This window comes from Botrytis sinoallii (assembly GCF_014898435.1).
Source record: "Botrytis sinoallii strain Bc 23 chromosome Unknown BSIN_013, whole genome shotgun sequence".
NCBI classification, from domain to species: domain Eukaryota; kingdom Fungi; phylum Ascomycota; class Leotiomycetes; order Helotiales; family Sclerotiniaceae; genus Botrytis; species Botrytis sinoallii.
This window is the reverse complement of record NW_024066040.1, coordinates 234,132-259,442: the sequence shown is the minus strand read 5'-3', so window position 1 is coordinate 259,442 and position 25,311 is coordinate 234,132. Positions and strand designations below refer to the sequence as shown.

At 41.1% G+C, this 25,311-nt stretch overlaps 6 protein-coding genes across 6 annotated transcripts; 2 read left to right on the top strand and 4 right to left on the bottom strand.

Moving 5' to 3' along the window:
* Positions 1 to 9,346: 9,346 nt before the first annotated feature.
* Positions 9,347 to 12,221, bottom strand: EAF02_007543 (uncharacterized protein; the record flags this gene model as incomplete). Its single annotated transcript, XM_038903591.1, has 3 exons — positions 11,165 to 12,221; positions 10,084 to 11,085; positions 9,347 to 10,027 (listed from the first exon to the last, which is right to left on the bottom strand). The coding sequence occupies exons 1-3, from the start codon at positions 11,603 to 11,605 to the stop codon at positions 9,347 to 9,349; spliced, it is 2,124 nt and encodes a 707-aa protein (XP_038756405.1). The 5' UTR covers positions 11,606 to 12,221.
* A 4,005-nt stretch (positions 12,222 to 16,226) lies between these two features.
* EAF02_007542 (uncharacterized protein) lies at positions 16,227 to 16,583 on the bottom strand (the record flags this gene model as incomplete). Its single annotated transcript, XM_038903590.1, has 1 exon — positions 16,227 to 16,583. One exon carries the CDS (start codon positions 16,581 to 16,583, stop codon positions 16,227 to 16,229), a length of 357 nt encoding a protein of 118 aa, XP_038756404.1.
* Positions 16,584 to 17,373: 790 nt separating this feature from the next.
* On the bottom strand, positions 17,374 to 17,946 carry EAF02_007541 (uncharacterized protein; the record flags this gene model as incomplete). The annotated part of the gene is made up of 2 exons (XM_038903589.1): positions 17,374 to 17,453; positions 17,550 to 17,946. 2 exons carry the CDS (start codon positions 17,944 to 17,946, stop codon positions 17,374 to 17,376), a joined length of 477 nt encoding a protein of 158 aa, XP_038756403.1.
* Positions 17,947 to 19,570: 1,624 nt separating this feature from the next.
* Positions 19,571 to 20,162, bottom strand: EAF02_007540 (uncharacterized protein; the record flags this gene model as incomplete). The annotated part of the gene is made up of 3 exons (XM_038903588.1): positions 19,571 to 19,836; positions 19,891 to 20,022; positions 20,105 to 20,162. The coding sequence occupies 3 exons, from the start codon at positions 20,160 to 20,162 to the stop codon at positions 19,571 to 19,573; spliced, it is 456 nt and encodes a 151-aa protein (XP_038756402.1).
* A 461-nt stretch (positions 20,163 to 20,623) lies between these two features.
* EAF02_007539 (uncharacterized protein) lies at positions 20,624 to 21,590 on the top strand (the record flags this gene model as incomplete). The annotated part of the gene is made up of 2 exons (XM_038903587.1): positions 20,624 to 20,777; positions 20,869 to 21,590. The coding sequence occupies 2 exons, from the start codon at positions 20,624 to 20,626 to the stop codon at positions 21,588 to 21,590; spliced, it is 876 nt and encodes a 291-aa protein (XP_038756401.1).
* Positions 21,591 to 23,741: 2,151 nt separating this feature from the next.
* Positions 23,742 to 24,019, top strand: EAF02_007538 (uncharacterized protein; the record flags this gene model as incomplete). Its single annotated transcript, XM_038903586.1, has 2 exons — positions 23,742 to 23,829; positions 23,928 to 24,019. 2 exons carry the CDS (start codon positions 23,742 to 23,744, stop codon positions 24,017 to 24,019), a joined length of 180 nt encoding a protein of 59 aa, XP_038756400.1.
* Positions 24,020 to 25,311: the final 1,292 nt, after the last annotated feature.

The following is a 25,311-nucleotide window of genomic DNA, read 5'->3' as shown; positions in this document are numbered from 1 at the left end:
AAGACGAGCAGGACTCGGGGGTGTCTCTGGGGGGTGGGAGCTCACACATGAATACCGAAAGTAGTAGTACGCACAAGGTTCTGCACTCTGAAGAGGCCCTAGAGGCAGAAGACCGAATTCAAGAACGAACCACCACTGATCAGGCACAGGAGTCTACAAGTTCTACTCCGACATCACCGAGCAACCATAGTAATCAACCAGAAAGTATGGATTATGAGCACACTGGTAGTGCTACCCAAGTCATACGCGGGGAGTACGAGAGCGATCCAGACACTCATCCTACTGATACTATGGACGCCTACGTCGTAGAGGAAGTAACATCACCGGAAAGATTACCTCCTCCGACACGCACAATCGATCAATTCAAGGAAGATCAACTTTCATTTCTTCCTGATCGAGAACCCAAAAGACAAAGGATCATGAGGATCGAAATTCCTCGCCCAACTCTCAATCCATCTGAGTATCAATCCTTTGATTTTGATGATACAACTCCTGATATCAACACATCTACGGATCACCACCATCAAACTCGACAACAAAAGAGACTGCAAAACAATCCGTCAACAAGCGACCACACGCTTATAGGCACTCTTATTGCGAACTTGTCGCTCGAAGGTGATTCCCGTATCGAAGATTTCCATTCAACATTTTGGCCTAGCCACCCAAATATGGATATACAGGGGGAAGAACACTCATTTGTTACCGTACACAGCGTGATCGCCTCCGCCGTACGAACAAAACCTAGCCCTCCTAAAGCACCTGAAAATGGAGCCTTAGAGGAGCTACCCAACTTGCATCTATCAGGATTGCCCAAACCACCTCAGCGTTACCACCAACTCAAGGATCACTTCTTGGGGAAATGGTTTAAACGCGAGTGTGAGATTGAGATCAACAATCTGAAGGATCGCAAAACATGGCATGAAATCAATGCACAAGACGCCACCAATTGCCCCTATACCATTGCAATGGTATTCACATACAAATGCAATGAACAGGGATTCTTAACGCGATGTCGAGCTAGGCTGGTTGTTCGTGGTGATCTTCAAGCTAAAGACACGATCGAATCAACCTACGCCGCGACACTCGCCGGAAGATCATTTAGGATCGTAATGGCGCTGATAGCAAAATACGATCTGGAAACAAAGCAATTTGATGTCGTTAATGCATTTGTCAATGCTCATAGGGATCCATCAGGTGTACCTGTAGTTTGCTACTTACCGGATGGATTCAAGGAACCAAATAAGTGCGTAGTTCTTGATCGCGCACTATATGGTCTCCGAGATTCCCCTGCATTATGGTTCAAGGACTTTAGCAAGACACTAAAGAATCTAGGTCTAAACCAATGCAAGGAGGAACCCTGTCTTTTCACAAACCCAGATCAGACTGTTTTGGTACTATTCTTTGTGGACGATATACAGATCGTGTATCATCGCAAGCATGTATCAACAGCTGATGGTATCATCTCTGGTATCAAGGCGGCCTATGAATTGAGAGATCTAGGCGATACAGAGTGGTTTTTGGGTATCCGGATCATTCGCGATCGGAAAATGGGAAAACTTTGGTTAGCACATGATACCTACATTGAGAAGATTGCACAGAAGTTTAATCTCAATAATGGCAACGCATGCACACCGTTACCAATCATGGAATTCGTGAAATATGATGGAACTGCTACTATCACATTCATACGAATCTATCAAGAAAAGGTAGGATCAGTGCTATATACCGCAATCACAGTTAGAGCAGATGTCGCATTCGCAGCATCGCAACTCAGTCACTTTCTAACTAACCCATCTCCGGATCACATGAAAGCAGTTGATCACTGTATTCGGTATCTCTGGAACACGAGATACTACTCAATTGGATACTGTCGAGAACAGATCCCACAGCTTTTGTCATTTTCAGACGCCTCATTCGCCGACGACAAGGAATCACGAAGATCATCTCAAGGTTTCGTGATCTCATTGTTCGGTGGACCAGTAGTATGGAAAGCTTCAAGACAAGATACCATCACTACTTCTACCACCGAAGCCGAATTACTTGGTGTCGAGCGCACATCAAAAGAGACACTAGCTACCCTTCGATTTCTCAAAGAGATCAATCTTGTAGTCAAGCAACCAGTCACGATCTTCTGCGACAACCAGCAAACGATCAGATTAGTAGTAGGTGAGAACGAAAGGATCACTACTAAGCTGAGACACGTCGATATACAGAACATGTGGCTACGTCAGGAATATTCAAAAGGGAGTTTCCATCTCACATATTTGCCCACAGCAGAAATGACAGCAGATGGATTAACTAAGAACTTATCACGACAAAAGTTCAATCACTTATATCCCTCCTAAACCTACAAGACGTGAGCACCAGGATCAACAAGATCAAACGACATATTTTCCTTCAAGAGCACGCTTCTTTGTAGCGAATTCAATCTCGAGCTGCATCAATTCAAGCTTCCGCTTCTTCTCAGCAAGCTCGTCACCAGAGTCAACCACGTCCCCTTCACCAACAGCATTATACTCGTCATCAAGATCACTATCATCATACATATCAAACTCAACCTTCTTCTCTTTACCCTTCGAAGCAGCACGAGCAGGCTGTGACCGAGTCTTAGGACTTGCCGCAGGAGCCCTCGTATTAACCTTCGAACGCTTTACCGCAGGAGATTGAGGAGCAGGAGAGGATCTCCGTTTCCTAGTCGGAGAGGGAGGTAATGATCTCGTGGCGGGGGAAGGACGAACGGATGATCGCGACGATCGAGCAGGGGGAGGAGACATAACCTGTGTTGGTGATGAGAGAGAGTCAAGATCGATGAACTCGCTATCCTCTTTAGTCATCGCCAACATAACCGTCATCGCAATACGGGCCGATTTCTGGTTCGGGACAGTCCTCTAAAGAGTATGTCAGCAGATCACAACGAGATAAAAAAGATCAGAACATACCTTTCCAGGAAGTACCACGAACTCAGGATCGCAAAGCTCCAACAGTCGAACACCCAAAGGTCTCAAATACACCGGGAGAGGTGTACAAGTGTGCGTGGTGCACTTCCAGCACCGAAGAGAAGACGCATTTCTCCGCTTGAAACACTTGCCATGTTCCTCATGACGACCAGAGAGAAGAGAACGAACACACTCCGTACAGGGAACAGCGTTTTGCGCACCCTTATTCCTAAGATCACGCTTTGGGCCCTTCCGCTTGCGCTCATCACGAGCTTTGCGAGTAGGTGTCCGGCTCTTACTTGATCTAGGAGCGGGGGTGGGATCGGTGGAAGAAGAGGAAGGTGACTCCAATGAGGAACTCTCGCCGTCGGGAGGAAGGTCAGGAAGATGATATTCTTCCTCGCTATCGACAAAAGGATTACCACGATCCGCGGGAGTTATCACTGTACGACCTTTGTTTGCATCAGCCCGGCGACTCGAACAGCTTCAACCTTCTTCAGAAAGCTATCATCGAGATCTTGGTGATGTTCACCAAAGGATGGTCTTGTCGTGAAAACTGTTGTTGGAGGGCGATCGAACCTCAGCTGCAGGCAATAACTGACCAGGAGAACGCTGAGCATTAGATCCACCAGATTGAATGTCACCCTTCGGTGAGGTATGCGGGGAGGCGGTTGTATATCGATCCACAAGATCAATAGAGGCCGGGGACTCTCTGACAGGAGAAGGCATGATGAAAGAAACGTATTGGAATTATCGAATATGAATCTAAGGAAGGGGAACTGTCTCCCTCTTATAATCATATCGATCCACTAAGTTCTCTCAAAATCCATCGAATTCCACTCAATTCCATCTCCGCCACAGAGCGTCGTATGCGCGGATCGATCGAATCAATTGATACAAACACTCAACCGCATAACAATCAAAATGACTCAAGCCTCCTGATATGCAACAATCCGAAGGATTAATTCCCTCACTCGAATATCGTCACTTTCTCACAGGCTTCCTGATCAACGATACAACTCACTCTTTTCTTTTCTTGAAAATCATACGCTTTATACGCCTCACGCTCCTTTATCTGATGAATAAGCCTGCCCGGCAGGTAAAATCACAGCAACTACCCGAACAAGGCGCTCACCAACGCTTACGCCGCTCACGGCCAGAAAAAATTTTCCTTTGTTTGCTATGCAGATCCCTCAGTGTAACCATCAAAGCACCGAGCGATCTGGGGGGTGTGTCACGGAATTCACCGTATAGTGTAACCTACGGTATTAATCCTAGTACTCCTCCGGAGTACTCATTCCCATGATTACTAAAACTATTTCATCAGTTCATTTGTGTACCCTATATACCTAATTAGGCGACTCCATCGCCTGATCAGGGTATATAAAGCAGGTATGATCCTTATGATCACACCTCAAGTCAATCTAGTTTATTATCACTCTATATACCTATCTCCTGATCAAAGTGACCATTAGACATAGCTATTACCTCCGTGATATAATAGGATAAGTATTTGGTATAATAGAGGCTTTAGAAGAAGCCTTCATTATAACTGTATCCTCAAGTGTTGATAGATTATTAAGACAATTCATATTAAGGAATCTTATTCTTATTTTGATTAATTTGAGGTGAAAATTTTATGCGAATTTTTGTATATGTTTCGTATTTGGAATGCCAACAACAATATCACAACAATTACTAATCAGAATCACTTGGGGGCAATTGTAATCAATTTGGTTTAATAACTATGATCTAAATCGATCACGAAAGGGTTGTATTTCGAAGAAAAAGTTTCCTTCAAAATTTGTTGTGTGAGAGGTACGGAGTATAACTCCCTCAAATACGGAATATGAGAATCGTATGATACAATCAATATCTCTCTCATTAAAACTGGGTGCTAATCTGGCATCAACACTGTATCGACTATGCTATCATAAACCAAGCAAATATTAAATAAGCTATATCACCATGTGCTAGCCATGTCCCATGCATGCTATCGAAAATTCTAGAGTCCGAATTGAGCAATATTGAGAAAGCATCATTTTCCATCACCGCTCAATTTTTCTCCGTCAGAGTTCTTGTTTACGGAAATATACCAAGACTCGGGATTCCAGGACGCCCTGATGCACCTTGAAAGGACGATGGCCCTGGAGCTCTTCATAGCTCTTTTCATATGATCCAAGTCACTCCTTGATGTTTTCTGAAACTTTGATGTGGGAAAGAGCTCCTGAGAATAAGCCCACTCATAAAGATGACTAGCCCGAAAACTTCTCCATGATGCATCAGGATCGAGGCAATAGTATCACCCAATACTGGCGCCAGAAGACAACAATCTAAGCCGGTACAAAATTGCCTTGCTGCCTCTATGTACCACGCCTCACCCCATTCCAAACGGAATCAAGACTCCTTTTCCCAACACGAAGCCATGCGCTGAGAAGAATAAGCTGGCAGTAGAAGGGGTCGATTTACAGGGTGGTAAAGTCGCACATAATCATCATATCTCTCCTTAGCCGGGTTTCAGCTAGGCTTTCCTTGTTGCCATACAACTCTCGGGATAGAAACGTGAGAACTCCCCCTCTGACCCATGAAACATGGCAGGAAATTCGATACTCCGGTCCTACTCAAGTCTCTAAGAGTAGTGCGAGAACCATCTTTGGAGTTGGCGGCGGCCTATGGATGATTATATTTGTACCAGCGTGGCACCATGTCCTGGAAAAGGCGGCTCAGTGATGACGACATGTCAATCCCAGACAAACTGCTCGGCAGTAGGCATCTGATCCATTATGCTCATCACGATCATTAAGACAGAGACAGAGCATTTCGATCTGGTCAACTATTTCGGTCGGAAGTTTCTGCATCTTTATCTCTATCAAACTGTTAGCATACGAGTACGTGCAGAGAGAGCAGGAAGAAAGAGAGACTGCCACTCTGGAAATTCTTAGGATTATTTTTCTAGCGTTAGCAAACCGTGTCCTAAGGTGTGAAGATTTCATGATATCCATGCCTTGATAACGAAGAGAGTATTTTAGATGCTATGGGAGGGCATCATTTCATCCAAAGAGCAATTCTTTTCGGCTACTTCTTGATCCAGGGAGGATTCTTTGAGAATTGCTTCAATTGCAAGGGAAGTATTGAGAAAACGTCATAATTGGGGGAATCCAACATATTTTGTTGATCATCTATAATGAGCTTACTTTGAAAATTTGTAGTTTGATATCTTTATGTTGATTTGAAATGTTTGGAAGATAAAGGAGGACAGTAAATTTTGATTGAGATTACAGTGACTGATGGGCTGTTTAATTGTTTCGGCTAATTTGTTTGAGTAAAAAAATCTCTTATTTTCAATTGGACAACCTGGTTCAGGTTATTAATAAGCCTAAAGTTTTAGTGTCTTTGAAAAGACACAATGAACTTCACACGAAAGTATTACCTTTTTCTAACTAACCTGCTAACATCAAGTTTGCCTTTTTAACATTTTCTCGACCTATTTACTGTTCAATACAAGTTAAGTGTTGAATCACAGGTAGTTACATTAATCAAATACATTAGCAAGACCTGAGGTTTCACTTGTATCTTAGTGAGCTGCATGACTTGATCAGAGAAATGGTGTTTTGATGTGAGCGGATTGCATACGTGATTGCTAGCCCACAGGTGTACTGCATGTAGCTCTTGAATCTGTGAACCTAGAATAGACACACACACAGTACGAATCAATCAATTAGACCTATTGTGAAGACATTGTAGTCACCACCACAAAAATAACAACAGTCTTTTTTCTCCCCCATCCTAAGCCAGCCCTTGTCATGGAATCTTTTTCTCCACTATCTATAACCTTAGTAAATTAAGTTCCAAGAATGACTATATCTATGACGCGCATTGAAGCATTCTCTCACGTATTCCAAAGGTTACCTTTACGAGATTATCTTGACTCTTTCTTTTATCTTATGATATTGCTCAACTGCCATGGCCATTGAATTTTGCAGCCGGAACCTACCAATCTTTCCTTATGACATAAATCCCATCCTCCTGTCACCCCAAGCTAGTCGTTCAACAAGATTCTTATTCATCTGCCCTTTCTTATTCCTATTTCTGCAGTCCATCAGAGAATACCTCTACACCAAATGCGCCAGTGTTCTTGAACAAGGGCCTTTATCCGAGTTATGATGTCAAAGAAACTCGGTAGAACTAGTCCTGCCAAAGCAAAACCAAGATCTCCCAATCTCACTGATATGAACTTATGCATTACAAGAAAAACATACATTCTAACAGTAAACATCAAGAGCTCGATATCATTCTTACATATTAGCATAGAGCAGATATAAAACTACTCTAGACATCATGAACTTCTACTACAACACATATTCCCCCAACTTAAAAACTGAACAACTATCAAAAGTTTCTCCACATGATTCTGTCATGATATATATACTACACAAACAAACACTCAGATTGTCAATACAAACCCATCTCAGCAAAACAAAAATATCACTCTACTCCATGTCACATCACCAGACAAATCCTATCCATCCATCCAGCCAATCCCACAACCTCACACCTCCCCAAGCCCCCACATTCGCTTTAACAAGAAGTGACTTTCCAAGACCCTCTCCCCCTCTTTAGCAGCACTGAGCCCGAAGAACGCCAGATCTGGAACGCCAATGGCAGTTCGGCCGCGCGACCCCAGAAGCTCGGTGTGGGGGGCGCATAGAAGAAAGCAGCACGCACACCGCCGCGCCGCGCCGCGCCAGGCCACCACTATCACCTCTATATCTCGATTTCAAATTTCTTAACTCAACTCTCCATTTCAACTCTCCATTTCAACTCTCCATTTCAACTCTCCATTTCAACTCTCCATTTCAACTCTCCATTTCAACTCTCCATTTCAACTCTCCATTTCAACTCTCCATTTCAACTCTCTCTTCTATCATCTCCTCATTACTCATTCCAATACATAGCCATATCATCCATTCATCCACACACTTATTCACATACTCATCCACCTCTCTCCGTCCCGCCCTCCCTTTCCCCTAACCTCCCAAGTCCCACTCCTCAATCCCTCCCTCCACCAACCAATGTCCTCTCCTTATCTTTAATTCCCAATATTCCACTATTCACCCCCTAGCTCTCTATACATTTATATATCTACCACAACTCTTCATTTGCAATCTTCCCCCTCCTCCCTTCCATTAAATATCCCCCCTACTATACTTATCTCTCGCTCTTCCTCTCACTTCTATCAAGCACCACTACTCCTTCCCTCCTCACTCTCCTCCCCCTCTCATCCCCATCCCTTTTTCACATCCACTCACACCCACTCACACCAAAATTGCAAAACTCCAAACCCACACTCTCTCCCTCTCTTCTTCAGTCCCCTACCAATATCCCCACCAATATCCCCCGGACTTTCACCAACTTTCACCACATTTCCTTCCCACCTATTTTCACCCCTTTTCCCACTCTTCCTCTCCTCACTCCCTCTCCTCACTCCATCTCCTCACTCCCTCTCCTCACTCCCTCTCCTCACTCCCTCTCCTCACTCCCTCTCCTCACTCCCATCTTCTCACTCTTTCTCAACTCCTTTAATACCTGATAGCCTGCCTAGATAGCCGAAGGAGATACAAAGTTCATCTCTCCATAAACATACCTAGCTATAACCGAGTACTATCCGAGCACTATCCGAAGAGTGCCATCCAAGAGTGCCATCCGAAGAGTGCTATCCGAAGAAAAGCAAACCAGCACAACCCAAAACATTTATAGACGGACACCCATCCATTAATCAATCTTATCTTTACCTTTATGTTTATCAAAGAATCTCACCCATAACTCTTGATTATAGATCCCATGCATTTCAATTCCTTTCATTTCACACAATTCCAGCTCAGTTCATTTCTGTTCAATTCATTTCATTCAATACCACTCCACACCATATTCATTACAACTTCCCTACATAAATGAATTTTATCTAATCCATCCCCATCCCCAATTCCCATACCACGAAGTAAAGATTAAATAAACATGTCAACATAATTCTGTCTGATCATACCCTCCCTTTCATGCCTTTCATTCCAACCATTCTATCCATCCATCCATCAATCCACCATTCATAGTCCGAAGAACCTCCCAGTTCATCATCCAACAAACAATCAAAACTCCAAGTCCAACCCTTTCCTATTTGAACTCCAAAATATCTTCATTTATTGATGAAGAAAGGATATCCCATTGATTTATATCAACCCCAATTTCCAAACTCCCATCATAAATTCCATTTGATGTTTGCCAATAAATATCTTGAAAGAAGACCATCAACGATGAACATTGCAAAAAGGTATCTTTCCATCCGTCCATAAACAGCCAGTCGGCTAGTAACTTAAATCAAACCCAAAAACAACGAAACTTCTCTTGACTTCCCCTCAAGGTGTCGTCCCCTCCTCAATAAATCCCGTACCCTCACTCCCATTTTCCTGCCCCTCTACTTCCCCCTTGAAACTATAAAGTCTAACTTCACAATCCTCACTTCCTGTACACATCCTACTATCACTTAATCCAATACATGTAACTGGGCCTCTATGACCCGTAAATGTCCTATCGCATTTCCCCGTCCTCGCATCCCAAACTTTAGTCATCATATCTTGGGCTCCACTCACAACTCTCAATGTATCACCTGCAAGTGCCCATACACCTTCTACATGGCCAAAGAGTGTTTTAAGACAGCGACCTGTTGATACATCCCAAAGACGAAGATTATTGTCCAAAGCACCGGTTAGGATGTAGCGAGGAGGACGAGGACGACCTGCTGGCCAAGAATCGAAGAGAGAGGATCCTTGGGAGGAAGAACAACTTTCTCCTATTGGTCGGTTGAGTTCAGTTGATGATGCTGTACTTGATGTGCCATCATCTGCTTCTTCAACATCCACATCATCAAATTCATACTCGGGTGGTAGAATGGTGACTTGTTGAACTGGACCCACATGACCTTCAAAAGTCTTGATTGTACGTCGAGTGTCCAGATCCCAAAGTCGAATAGTACAATCATCAGAAGCAGAAAATAACGTTCTGGAAGCCGAATCAACTTTGACGGCATTAACCCAGTCCTTATGACCTCGTAAACTGAACGTAGATTTATCTTCAAAATTCCCAGACCTTAAACTGTTCGGTCAATAGAGCCTGAGGCAAGAAGATTTCCTTCAAAGTGAAGACCCACAACTCCATCAGTATGACCAGGATAAGAAGACATACATTCTCCAGTACGCCAATTCCAAACTCGAATACTTCTGTCAAGACTTCCACTGATCAACTTGGTATCATCAAATTGTAATGTTCGAATTCCAGATGTATGACCACGCAAAGTTCGTAAACACTCTCCCGTTTCAATATCCCAAATCTTGATGGTCGTATCATAAGATCCGGTAGCGAGGATATTGTCATCGAATTGTAAGCAAGTAACACCATTCGAATGACCTCGGAATATCTTTAACGAGCATCGACCATATTTCCAATTGGTTCCAACCTTGAATCGATCCTTGTATACGTCCTTCCATGGCCTAAATCTTGGTCTTCCAAGACATGATTCCTCTGGATTGGTACGTCGTCGCTTTGAACTTTCTTCTGAGGACTCCGACACAGTGGCACTTCTCTTCCCTGAAGCATTCAATGTCACAACACGTGTTTCCGTATTGCGCAAAGTATCTGACATGGCTGTGATTTGAGGTGATTGGCCATTGAGACCTAATCCTGTAGCTCTCAATTGCTGTTGTCTTTTCCAATCCCTCAATCGTTTTCGTTCCAACAACGGTAAGCCCCATCCACACTTTGTACATTTTCTATCAATATGTTGTTCACACATTTTGTGCCAAACCACATCATCATCCGCCATTATTCGCCATTGTCTACTGACTTGAGCAGCTTTGCATAGAGAAGTTGTATCGAGGTAACAGAGAATTTTGAAGGAGATTTCAGAAGGTAAAGCTGTAATGAAATCAATGCGAATGAGATTCTTGACAGCGGAGGAGAGGTAGGATAATTGTGGAAAGCAGCATTGTGATAGGATGCCTTGAAGCATGAGGTTTCGATGTTTCGATGGCGCAGCGGAGAAGAGTGTCCAAACATGAGAGATACCTTGTTGATCTGATTGCGACAAGGTCTCAAGCTCCTATGATCATGTTAGTAGATGTACGGAGACCGTAAGAGGGGTGAGATGTGAGGGGCGAGGGGTAGATTGTGTGACGCACTCTTTGTAGATTCTCCATTGTAGGTTCATCTGCAGTTCTTCGACATTTCGAATCCGGTCGATGTCGATAACAGTATTTGGTATTTGGATCCTTTCGTGAGATTGATGTAGTTTGTGGGGGGCCAAAAGGAGCGTATTGTTCTGGGATGTGTTTCGCCAGGAAAGGCGCAACGGTTTTGCCAGCCAATTTACTTGTCGACGAGATGGTGATTGTAGGATCTGAATGATCGTGATCGGCTCTGCAATTGTCTTCCATTGAAAGAGGTTCAATGGATTCAACTATGTCGGTATCAAGATTTTCGCGATTCGATTGTGCTTTTGTTGCCAAACATAATTCTTGAATGTCTCCTGTTGAAGTATTCCTTCTTGACCGCTCCAGATCCAATTCGACGTTATGGCGCAATGCTGAAGATTCGTCATGATTTGACGCCATAGTGACCATGTTATGGTGAAATATTAAGGAATGGTGGAGAGGTCCAGTGGTATTGCGAAATGGATTGGTGTTAAGACCAGGGCGAGTAAGATAATGCAATGAATGTCTCGAACGCGCAATATGTTGAAGTAAGGTTCGATAATCATGAATAGTTTCTTTTTCAGTCAAACCATCAAACCATCAAACCATCAATTATACTTTTTTCTTTTCCTCTGTTTGGTTTTGCTGAGTTGTCTCTTGTCTTGACTTCTGTTGCTTGCGCAATCAGCCGTCAGATTAAAATAGAGGGTCGCTGAGTAGCGAGCCGGGTTGGTGGGCGAAGTTGAGGTCAATTTTTGATTTATTGCGTGCTTTGGTGTTGTTTTGACCAGGGGACCAAGATTGTTAGGGTGAGATTACCTAGGTAGGTAAGGTAGGTACCTAGTAATAATAAGTAGGTCACTCACTACCTAGGTAGGTGTGATATTTGGATACTTGGATCAGAAAAATCCGGGGGGGGAAAGAACACTGCGGTGTACATGTACAGATGAGAGGGATGAAGACTTGTGGATGAAGGTGGTGACTGGTGGTAGTATCTGCCGGTACTTCTCTTGACACAATTTTGGTTTCTGGGGTAATAATCCTATCCTAATAAGACTAAATAAATTGTGATGGAATTTATATTATCACAAAGCAATTAAAACAGCATTGTGTTGTATAGAGCTATTGTTATTATAAGTATTGTATTATTTTCTATCTTCTCTCATTTCAATACTCTGACTTCACTTATCTTTCCTTCCTTCACTTCCAAGAGGCGACAAAGAAATCTAAAAATGGCGTGCGATTGACTCAATGCCTCAGGTTTCCATATCACGCGATAGAAATTACAAATTGATCATTTTTTCATAGAGAAGTCGAAGGATTATGTAAATTTTACTCAAAATTTGAAAAGAATTTGCTAGCGAAAGAACGGTAATTAATTCAAATTCATTTCATTCCAGAGCATTTATAATTACATCTTGATTTTTAATCACATTCGCCTTTAGACTTCTCTTCGAGATGTTGTAATAATCTATTGGAATTCTTAACTCCTATTCCTTCGAATTCTTTCGCCTCTATCTCTCGCTCTCGGTCAATGTCATCTTATGTAATCCTTCAACACGGCCAAAGAGACCCTGGATCCAATGCTGCTTTTATCTCACACCCTTCCTCCTTCCTTAATTGTTTTGGCCGTCCGTCGTTCAAAGATCATTCATTCTCCACTCTCCGCATCTCCTTTTGGATGATCATGATCACACAATTAATAAAGTGACCGTAACTATTGGATGGTAACAATGATGGCCATTTCTCCCTCGAGAGCTGCGAGCTGAGAGCTGAACCTTGAGAAATTCCCCGAGACCTCCAAGAAACACCCAAGAAAGATCATCTTATCGCATTCCTCCTTCGTGATATTGGAATAACCTCACCAATTGCTAAATGCTTCGACCTGCAGGCAATATTCGTCATAACATCCTCTAATCTGTATATCATGCACCACGTGGCTCAGATCTAACCGAATCCCATATTAGTTTCAAGTGAAGCCCAGGAATTGGGTAGCTGAGGCTGCTGAGCTAAGATCCTGCAGACAGATACGAAGTCATACGAGGGAACTTTATCATTTCACGAGTCAATGTCAATATCAGATGTACCGTGGACAGTCGAGACAGTATACAATAAGCTAATCAGATTGAAACAGCTGCTTGCAGTCTGAAGTTACAATCAATACCACTTCACAAACACCATCGGTATTTATCCATCCATAACCCATTCTAGTTACATAATTCATCCATGATGCCTCTGTTTCACTGTCTTTCATTGGACATTTTACGCAAATCTAACAATCAACAAGTAGATGTGTTGGTTGCGTCTGATCAAGTTCCAAATACTTGTTACTATCGTATATACCTCATATGAACGTGTGATCTTTTTACCTTCTCTCCCCTTTACAAATCTCGGGTATGCTTTCCGAACGGGTGTGTTGGGAGGGAATATCGGTATGAATCTGGTTCTTGTTACATTTATCTGAGTTGGATTCTACACTTACTTATTTATTCGCACTTAAGATATGGCATTTTTGAAGCGTGCCTAGGTATATAGAATAATAGAAGCATAAAAATGTAAACAGCATAATCATCTAAGTTTTATGGATATGAACATCATCCCATCCATCACACGTCTCAAAACAACATACACCATATTCCAAAGCACCAGCAACAGAGGTCGATGATAAATATCCATTCAGCCCCACCCACCACCCACCCCATATTTCTGGAATCGCAGGTATCGACTCTCAAATCTTAGACGTGCAACAAATTTTTCTTTTTCTTCAGATCACGTGAGTGTCATACCCTAAGATTTTGATTGGTGAGAACATCGATCTTTTGACTATGAGGTCATTGGAAAATAATTGATTGTGAAGATATTGAGTACTCAAAAAGACCTTGTTGTAGATATATTCTAAATGTGAAATTTAATATCGATGAGTAGAAACGAGAGAGTTATATCTAGATTCTTTGGAATATGTTATTACTAATTGCTACTTCCTAACGATCTATCTCAGTACAATACTAAGAGGAAAAAGAGAAATGTGACGATTCAGTCCCTTTCAGGTTCCTTTCTCAGTCGCTTAGCTTCTAGGACCTTAGCCTAGCACGTGACTCATTGGTGTATATAGTCCGGAGCCCTTACAGTTCTCTTCTTATTCTTTCTTCCTTCTTTAGTTTTAGATTCTAAGGTAGAATTGAATCCTTTTATGACAGTCTTTCACAGAAAACAGATTGTCATTAGAGAAATAGAGGGGTAAAAAGGGCTAAAGAGATATAATAGTGAGAATTAAAAATAGTATAAAGGGAGAGTAGATCTCAATCCACACAATATACATTTAGAGAGTCGAGATTATACATACATTCATATATTCTCGACCTGGTACGGTATGGTATGATATCACATGATAAGATATTTTCGGTTAGATGTAAGGAGAGCTGGGAAGTATCTTGTGGGTGGGATGGACTCATACTAGTAGATTATTGATCATGTTTTCAATAGTATCTTTCGATTGAGTGAGAAATGTGAGAGTGGAGAAATCGCGTGGAAATTAATCGACGGGTTTATTAATCTGGTATTTTGATCATAGTTATATGGAATCTATTGATGTATATCGCTGCATCGATTTATCGATTCGGCTTCCTTCCCCTTTCCCGAGGGATTTGGTAGGATTGTTATCCCGCTGTGCGTAGATTCTTGAAATATGAAAAATTGAAGAGATTTGGGCTGTGGCTTGGATATAAGATGCTCCAGCTGCTCGATCAAAACATACTTGATCATATCGAATCTACACGAGCGTGAAAGTCTAGACAGACACTCAGCTCTGCGAGATTGGAAGAAGAATCAATCCGAGACCCAGGAATACTGTAGTGTTAAGTTGAGGATTGCTTGTGATTTGAATGGCAGGATAGGATAAGATGAAAATTGGGTATGTTGTGTTTGATTGAGCTTCTAATGGTGGCAGGAGAGTTAGATATCTGATTGGGGGGAAATGAAATATACTCTTGAATTCGGCTTTGAATTATGATAATAAGAAATACATCATTGCATTGCCAGATTATCTGACTGATTGTTCAGGAGACAAATCAGTAATTCGACTTCAAGCTCTGTTTACATGTCGCTCATCGCATGTATTAAAACTCAGTGAGTCGAAATTATGTGTATATAGTTGGTCTTTACATGTAGAGAATGTGTATCAAAAAATATCACAATTTCTTGTATTTTTAAAGTATACTAATCGACAATTATGCAAGATGCAAGGTAGCTCTACGTAGGAGAAAAAAGAGGCCGGGTTTGATCACTTTTTAATACTTTTAATAAACCAATTTCTTCTCCTCAAATCTGAAATAAAATATCAACTTTGATAAGAATCAATATAAATAAAAGATGAAAAGTAATCTTATATTCTCATATTTATTTGTTTTATTTGTGGTCGATTTACAATTCTATTAATTCAGAGATTTCATTAAAGATTTATGTGGTCAAAATCGGCCTCTTTTTTCTCCTACGTAGAGGGTAGTATTACTGATGCAGCATTGTTGGAAACGTTCTCTCACCTGTCTCGATTGTTATCACATACGACCATAGTTGCACATCAGAACTCGATGAGATGAGAAAAGAGGAGATTCGTGTTCATAAACTAAACTAAAATAAGACGGTCTAAACAATCCAACGCTATTGTTGGCAATCTGAAGACAATGACATATCCATGTCATATCCTATCCGTATCCACTGTCCCCAGGCTTGCCAACAAGAGATTGTTTAATCCCGCCAGGTAAAAGTCGATGCATTAAGCCGAAGTTGACGTTACCCATAGAAGAGTAATCATCACTTCGACGTAATTGCTCGGAAAGAAGTGAAGTTTTCGAAGCAGTAATCACACTGCATGAAGATCACAGCCCTAACAGAGCAGGCTGGTAACATAAATTTTATCCCCTCCTTCACTAATAACCGTAAAAGGGACGGCCATCAAACCAACCCCAGCATCGCATTAACAACCTGCTTAACCTTACTCTTATGCTCCTTCGTTTGCACATCCACCAACTTCCAACATCTCAAAACCCATCTCTCATACCGACTTCGCCTTGTTTTCACCCAATCCACGAGATCTCTTGTATGCCATTGCTTCCGGTTGCTCCTCAACCCACTCTCTCAGCATCCAGGTTTTATAGCCCGACCAGACCCGATAATGTCGACTATATTCCTCCCTATCACGAAGCCAATGGTATTCTCTTTCCAAATGGCAGTCAGACTTCCATTTGAAGATAGTATGTTTGAGAACATGCGCGGTGGCAGGATACCATTCCTCGCCCATTCTGAATGGATTCGGAGTAAACCAGTTGAGACCTGGTGGGTTTGATGAGCGAAGAGTATTATGGTAGACGTGATAGAAGTCTTTGAAACGGTTACTTTTAAATTCTGCCATTCTTTCTAAGAGCCTTCTATCTTTCTCGCCTCCTACAGCAGGATATGCAGCAACACTGACAAAACACCTCAATGCACTTTGACGTTCTGAACTACCATTTTGCCGTCTTCTAGTGTGCAGGGCAATGGACGGTATTTTGGAAACATCAGTTGATCAGGAGATCTCCGAGTCTGTAGGGGACGCTGGCTTTATTAGGGTTCGATGTTCCGGGGGATGAGTCATGATAGGGACCTTGGCACTGTGGATTGAGCGGAAGATTGCCCAGTGGGTGCGGCAGGTTAGGGCGAAGCAGACGGCGGTGCAGAAGTCGCTTTCGAAAGTTTGATGTTCGGAGATGAGACAGCGGAGCATGAGACGGATGATTTCGGTGGGAAATCAAATTTTGCGGCTAGGAATAGGAAGGGTGTTAGCTGAAACTCTTGCATTGAGAATGAATAGTAGGAGAGGCTGAGGTAAGAAGGCTGGGATAATGATGAGTGTTCGAATATGGATGCAGTGGTTCTTCAGATGATTGAACGTATGATAATGAGGAGAGAACATAGAGAACGAATGAAAAAAATGACCTGATGTATCCTCTAACAAGAATGACCACTGCAAGTCAGGAAATCATGATACAGCTGATACTTTAGTGTTTTGAACCGTAGATAAATGGCACCAAGGATTGTCAAGATATGACAATACAGGCAGCTGAAGTGGTTGGGAGTTAAAAAGGAAATGCAAAATCAAAACACAGTAACAGCTATGAAATGGCAGAGGTCCAACTCTTCTCTTAGCAGTATTGTATCTTCTCTTACGAGCAGGTTGAGGGCCGATTCCGTCTTCCTCCCAATTTCGTTTCTTCTGCTGGTCTCTTCTCAGATGTCCATGCATCTGCGAGATATTAGTAAATATTCAGTTAATGTAACCCTCCTGTAGGCAAAAGAAGGTAGGAGTAGAAGAAAGAAGAGAAGAGCTGCAGTGACGTACATTTAATTTGGCTTGGGTCAGGTTCGAGAACTCCTTCAACGTTGTCAAGGCCCCGTGCTACTGAAATTTCACGAAGGCCCATCAAATGCTGGCACAGCCTTTCAGCTCCATCGTTCTGACTGGTGCTTGCAGTAAGTGGACCTCGAACTGGAAAGGGCGATTGCATGTCAGGTGTAGAGCTATTATCTCTTCCAGGAGCGGGGCCAAAAGATTGGCCATAAAATCCTGCAGGAGCATAGCGAAGAGGTCGGCCATTGTTAGCTGTTGAGACGTTGACTATGTTCGGTCCCGAAGTTTCCAAGATAAAGTTGGCTGTAAAGTCGTCTACATTCCATTCGTTTGACTCCAAAAGTTGGGACTCGTTTGGCTTCGGAAGCAGGAGACGCTTAGGAGGCATCTTGAACGTTGAACTTGTATTTGTGCTGCAGATATCTGCTTCTTGCGTATATCGAAGGTAGATGTAATGGAGGTTAAAGGAAAGGATCGACAGTCCTTTGTGATGTTGTTGAGGGTTGACCTTTTTGGCGGCGGGGAACCTTGGAATGCCTCAAATAATTCAAGGGCCGAGTTGTTCCAAAATCAAGATTACCTAAAGATGCTAGCATGGTTACATCTGTGAATGGTTAGTGGGGGTTTTACAGAAAATTCGCTTAATATGCTCTCATTGGTTTATCTAAATCTCTACATTTAGGCCTAAACGTGATCTAATTAACAGAAATAGATACTAAATTGATTGCTGATTGGCCTCTTTCATATTATAGAGCAGATTAGTTGATTTGTTGTAGTTTTTTAAGGGCTCGTTCAGATCGATTTCTTATTTAATTGATGAAATCTCAAATAATGATAAAATGGCAAGGATAATTGGATTATTGAAACTAATATATATTAGGTATATTTGATTGAGGCTAATATGTTTGGAGTAATATTGGGACGTGTGAGGTTGAGTTGAAAATGAAGAAAATAACGCTTTTTCTCAAATATATTTGTCCAACTACACCTCAAAAGCTGCTATTAGCCTACTGTATGAGAAAGGTTGAGAAAATTTGTTGCATTTGTCACTTTAAGATTATTAGACTCAATATTTTATTAGCTCAAATATTACGTTCGTTTCGAAATATTTCAGCCACACATTAGATCTAATATAGTCTAATATATATTAGGCTCAATATTGCGTTCGGTAAACACGATATTGGGCTAATATTTCTAATATATTAGTCTAATATCAAAAAAAAATCGATCCGAACGGGCCCTAAGCCGGCCATGCTGCTAAGTTAGGTCATGTCATGGTTACTCTATAAAATCAGGAAAACACTTTGTGATTTCACTAATTTGATAGCCAGAGAGAGATTACATGTAAGTCTCACAAGTCAGAAAGTCTAGTTCGGTATATGAAAGTATCACTTGTATTTGATAAGATAATTTATGACACGATGAGTGTGTAAGATGTAATGCAAATGCCTCGGATAGTAGAAGTCGACGGATGAAATGTTGAACGTGGTTGGTAATCTTGTATTCCATGCCGATTGCCAACAACCGAACTATCAACCTTCTGCAGTCTCTTACCCTAATACTGTGAAAAGATGCGTAGCAGAATCGGATATTGTCTCGTAGCCCCAATTCAACCTAACTATAGCATCCCATATATCACCTAGTCCAAAGGGGCTTGGGGGATTGCGCATCATTGCTTGAGCCATTATGAAATCATAGATTCTACCCTCAAGAATTTCTTCTTCAATACTTTCTTCATCCGATTCCCCATATACAGCACAGGAGAGATAGCAAGGGATGAGCAAAGAAGTTGGAGGACGGTATTTGGGGCCCATCCACTCCTTAAATAACATGATTTGCTTGCGTTGAGAAGGGCTAAGAGAACGCTTGACAATAGACGATTGTTTAAAGAAACGGGGGAAGAGATGGTTATGGATTTCGTGTTTGAGAGTAAGTTCATTCTCATTAATTTCTTCAACGACAGAGTTTGACCCAGCTTTCTCATGGTACGGATTGAACAATGGAATCTTGTCTTATTTGAAATCGATAATACTTGGAATATGGTCCATATGTTCTTTGAGGTAGCTTGTATGGTCCAGGTTACGAAGTATTGTCCAATTTCTGTGGGAAGTCAGGCCGAAACAAAGAGCTGAGCAGATATCAGGAAAGTCTTCTTGGAGGAGATTGTTCAATATCTTGTTGATGATTTCGGTAGGTGCGCTTTCAACAATGGATGGTTCTGCTGTCGCGCATTTTTGTATCTGGGCTTTCGCTGTAACTGTTGAACCATTACTCGGTACTATATTGAGTAAATCGCATTAGCATTATTTAGGGAACCTATATTTGATCTTACCTTCTTCGTCGGCAGTTGCTTCTCCCGGAACAAGATTGCTTTCCAATTGATCAATTGATAGTCTTGACGTGTCTTTCTGGCGGAGGTCTTGATAAGTCAAGGTATAGAAATGGATAATTTCAGCTTTGTATTCTGAAACAAAATGAAATAGGTTAGTTTTATAGACAATGGAAAGAGGCAAAAGTTGCAACTCCAAGGAATTCAAGGACTTTACCTGTAGGCCCCCGTCTCAAGGACGAGGCACTGCTATGAAGGACAATACTGTTCATCATTCTTGATTGTGTGGTTTGAATACTTGGTATCGGGCTAGAAATTAATGTTGATGAGCATTGATGTATCTACCCTCAACAAAAGAATTGGTGGCTTTAGTCCTGATCACATTGCTGTATAAGCAAATCCAAGAATGTTTTCGGGTGGCCTCGGCTCAAAGAGCTACCCCCTTATTGCCCCGAGATGATTCCAGGATGCTCACAGATGTATTCAGTTTCTCGAAGTGAATGTTGAATTGAAGATGAACTAAAGATGAAATTGATTTTTTGAATGAAAGGGCTTTCACTGCCAATAGGATAAAACCCTTTCATTCAGTTCTACCCTAAAAGTGCTAGAAAGTAGGCAGAATAATGATTACCTCCGCTTACTGCTTCATCTCTCTACCTAGGTAGCTCTGCATCAGCAAACAACATTCGACATCACTTTTTTCTACCATAGTCATACTACATAGCAGATCAACAAGATGACCTCTTCAATTGAACACGGGGTCCAGCAAGGCAGTACTCTAGAAAATCATTGGGAATATGATATCGTAACAAAAGCGCATCCCAAGGTTCAGTCTTGCGTTGAAAAATGGCTTCGCCAAATCGAGGACCGGCAACTACAAAAGATCGAAAGTAAGCTACAGACCTCTTTGATTAAGGCGATCAGATCAATCACAGTACTGCAGCCTCACACTAGACTTGTCACTAACTCGTGTATCTGCAGATCCTCGGATCCCCGTCGAAATCATCTTCCAAATTATCGAATTACTTCTTATCGATCACGACGAATGTACGGCAGTCTGTCTCGCTATTACAGGTCGTGCTTATTATAGATTCTTCTGCTCAGTTCACCCAGAACGAGTACTGCTCATTTCAAGACCACCATACCCTTTTAGCCAGAAGGAGTTTCCGCCTACCATCGCAAAACTTTTACACGATTCGTTGGTTCCAGAGTACCGACTCTCGAAGCGACTCCAAAAATTCCTTCTTTGCTCTGTCTATGGAGATGAAGCCGGCTCTCACAAAGAGTGGGATCTGATCCAGCGAACAAGCGACTATCACAGCATTATATCAAGACAAGGACGCACAATCGGAGAACTTATCTTGCCAAATCCATTTGGAATGGGAACCGATTGGTATCTTGCAGCAGTTCGCCAATTTGTCAAACACGTTGAAGATGCTGTTCCAGATTTATCCACAGTCGGTAGCAATCTTATGCAATATGTACCAGTCGTAATGCCCGGAATCTCTGTGATTGGACTAACAATGAGTACATTCACGTCGACGGGACTTCCAGTTCGGTTAGTCAATATGGCTTCAGCGTTGGATACTAGACCTTGGCTACATGGAATACCATACCCCAGAGTAACTTCGACTGGACACATATGCCTGGGCAAACAATGCTCGGTCAAACACCCGACCAAGATCAAATTCGAGAGAACTTGAGAATGACCAATCTTGCGGTCAAAGACCAGTATTCAAGAGTTACAAATATGCATAAAACTCACCTTTGGTATTTTATGGGAAAGCACGTTAGCACACGGATTCTAGATCATGATTCAAGTGGTAATGTGCTCAAAACAACTAGGCGTATGTGTTTTTGGGAGGCGATACTTCAAGCTTCAAAGCAAGATTGGGAACAGTACTTTCTTCTTTTTGCTGACGGAGTTGAGGTTCAAAGAAAAAATGAATAGGCTGGATTGTGGATCAGAGGTTTGCAAACTTAGATTAGACGGTTTTTGATATATGGGAGGAAGCTTTTTTCGATCTTTCGGGTGGTTTTATACCATTCTCCGGGCTTTGTAATCAAAGTTTAGTTATACTGGAGAGATTGACTTGTTCTAGAGAAATGAATGGACTTTTCAGACTATGTTGCAGAGGTCAGCGCGGTCAGGTATACTTAAAACATCTAGTTCTGGTTAAGAGAATTCAAGATAGGCATTAGCAATGAATCGCAGTTTTGGCAGAAATACAAGTAAATATGAAAACCTAACTCATCAGTGACTTATACAGCGTGTCATGCGGACATTTTTGTCCAAAACTGTTTTAGATGATAATGATTAGATTATTTATATTATCTGATTAATATTTTATCTAATAAAAATACTGTTATTATCTAATTATTATTCTATTATTCTATTATTCTATTATTCTATTATTCTATTATTCTATTATTCTATTATTCTATTATTCTATTATTCTATTATTCTATTATTCTATTATTCTATTATTCTATTATTCTATTATTCTATTATTCTATTATTCTATTATTCTATTATTCTATTACTCTATTATTCTATTATTCTATTATTCTATTACTAAGAATACTAAAAATACTAAAAATACTAAGAATACTAAGAATACTGTTGGTTCGAGAAGGATACGGAAGACGTAGCACCCACGTATTCGTAGGTCCTAAATGTCTAATTGTATTCTATCTAAAGAGCTAGCTGAGTGAGAGAATAGTAGGCCTTATATAGGCACTACTGAAAGAGCTAGTCTCTTTCGCATTCGCCTAATACCTTTGATACAGTAGCCATTGTATTGAAGTCATTCCTTTGAAGTGAATACCCTTGTTCACACAAATACTAAGAATACTAAAAATACTAAGAATAAAAGAATGAAAAGAATGAAAAGAATGAAAAGAATGAAAAGAATGAAAAGAATGAAAAGAATTAGTAGTAAATAAGAAATTTAATGAATATTTTAATTTTAATAAAAGTAATTATTTTAAAAAGATTTTTTATGATTTTTAAATTTGAATATATTCTAAAAAAATTTCTTTTAATAAAATAAAGTATTTATTATTAAATCAAATCAATTTAAATTTTATATAAATTGACTAATAGTATAGTATTTTTAATAGATAATAGTAGAATATTATATAATCATTCTAAATATTAGATGATACTTTTTAAGATCGAATTATAGTAAATCAGATGAATAAATCGTTTTGAACAAAATGTCCGTATGACCGCCATAGTGACTATACTCGCTTGAATTTTCAGACCTTTCAAACCAGAAACACAAACTGGTTCCTCAGATCCACTTGACTGATCTCTATTGATGCATTCTAGATTCGAAAGAATTTGCCATTGTGAGATACGAAGAGCGAAGCAGGTCTAGATACTGGTGTGCCTACTACTGTGAGTTTCAAGATACCACTAACTTAAAGATATTATAACTCCCGAGCTACGGCGATAATTTCCATTCAATCTAATAGTATACTCATCAAGCGGCCGAATACTGCGCGGTTATTGTATATGCAAGTCCTCAGGCAAAAAACTTGCGGTAGCAATATGGCTGTACAAATTTCGGTAAGTGAATCGTCTCACTACTGCCCAAAAACCCAACGCGGTAAAAAGTATTAGATACGTCATGGGTATTGAACATTCGATACGGTATTGACCTCAATCGAACTCTACTTAAAGATCCCAACCCCCCACACAACGTTCTTCAAAATCCACATCAATTTCTGGTCCTCTTCAACAAGAGGAAAGTTTACACTACACAACAGACGTTGATTGCTTTTTGATAATTGCAGATACTCTTCGAAACACGAAAGAAACCAAGATTGAAAAATACTCAAAACGCACAATGGTTTGGAAAATCTGCCCCAAGCCCAAAAAGCAGAACCAAGAGACTATGTCTAAATCACCGGGAACTGAATTGGTTGCAGTTACCAGTAAGTAAAGTTCACTCCCTGTGACAACTAATATTTGACATTATCATTTCAAAAACAACACCCAATTGCATCAAAAAGCTAACATGTTTACCTGCTAGATAATGCTGTCCCAACCAAAAAGAGCGAATTCGAAGGGTTCCCACTCGATATTATAAACATTACTCTTCGATATCCTACTCGAGCGAGATGAAATGACTTCCATCACTGTCTTGCCCTTACATGTCGAAACTGCTGGAATCTCTACCAGGGCAAAACCATGGAAGAGATTTACTAACTTCGGTACTGACTTCTATGAAATATGTTTTATCGAGTTGATTGAAACCTGGATTGACCCAGGTTACCGTCGTATTGCCATAATAGGGGTTATTGAAACACCTTTTCTATCGCGTGCTGTGTATGGGGACTTTCCAGGAGTGGAGGAAAAAACTTTGGCTTGTCAATGGCAAGACTACAAGAGGTTGAACACTCATGATGAAGAGACGTATGCATTGATTTATCATGTTTCCAAAACCTTTCGGTGTGAGCGTGGATAACTGGCTTGGTCTCGCTGCACGGCAATTAAAGAATGAAGTTTTGAGCTGGGAGTCTTGGACTCGCGAGAGGGCGAAACTAGCTGCGTCTTATCGTCCGTTCAAACTTGTACCGTTGGTTACTTTCCAACGGTGGTCAGAAGTGGCTTCTTTCTCACAGAAAGTATCAGAAGACTGAGATTTGCAACAATAATTCGATGGCGGTATTGATTTATTTTCCGGATGAAGGCCAATCTTGGCCCATGGAGCCCGAGAAATCTAAGCCAACTGGGAAGGGAACAAATGCGCGGAAGCTCAGGAAAACTGGCAGATGATAACCTACATTTTCTGATTGAAGAGTCACAGAGCATCTGGGGGCTAGTACTTCAATAAAATGTGGGAAGAGATTAGGGGGTTTTCAACCGATTCCGTTATTACTCGTGGAAAAATATTTTCAGTGTGAATTAAGTTCTTGAAATTCACATCCTTAACTTCCGCACGAAGTAGGTGTCTACCGGATCTGTGCCAATCTGGTAAAACCTTGAGCAACGTAGCATGATATCCGATTTTATCACCTCAATACATCAGGGATGGACGAATTTGAGAGACTGTATCTTGACTTCGGTAGAAAAAAGTCTTACATAGTAATAAGATGCAGAATCTGTATATTTCAATGATGACTTGCCTCTTATGCAGATATTCAAGTGAAACCAATCTTCAAAAGTATACATGAAATCTGTCAACTCATCAGTTCTTTCCAGCACTGCTGAATGACATGTGACTCTCGTTTCATCTTCAGGGGTGTTTAGCGCGCGATAGAACAAGGGCCTGACGACCCCGCATTGAATTTCCGACTAGGAGACCTCGCATCTTCCAGTCGTCCATCAACCATCTCTGAAGTTTAGGATAGTTCGATGACGACTGTTTCCTCAAATTATGCTTGGACGTTGGTTTTGTACTAGTGTTCCTTTCT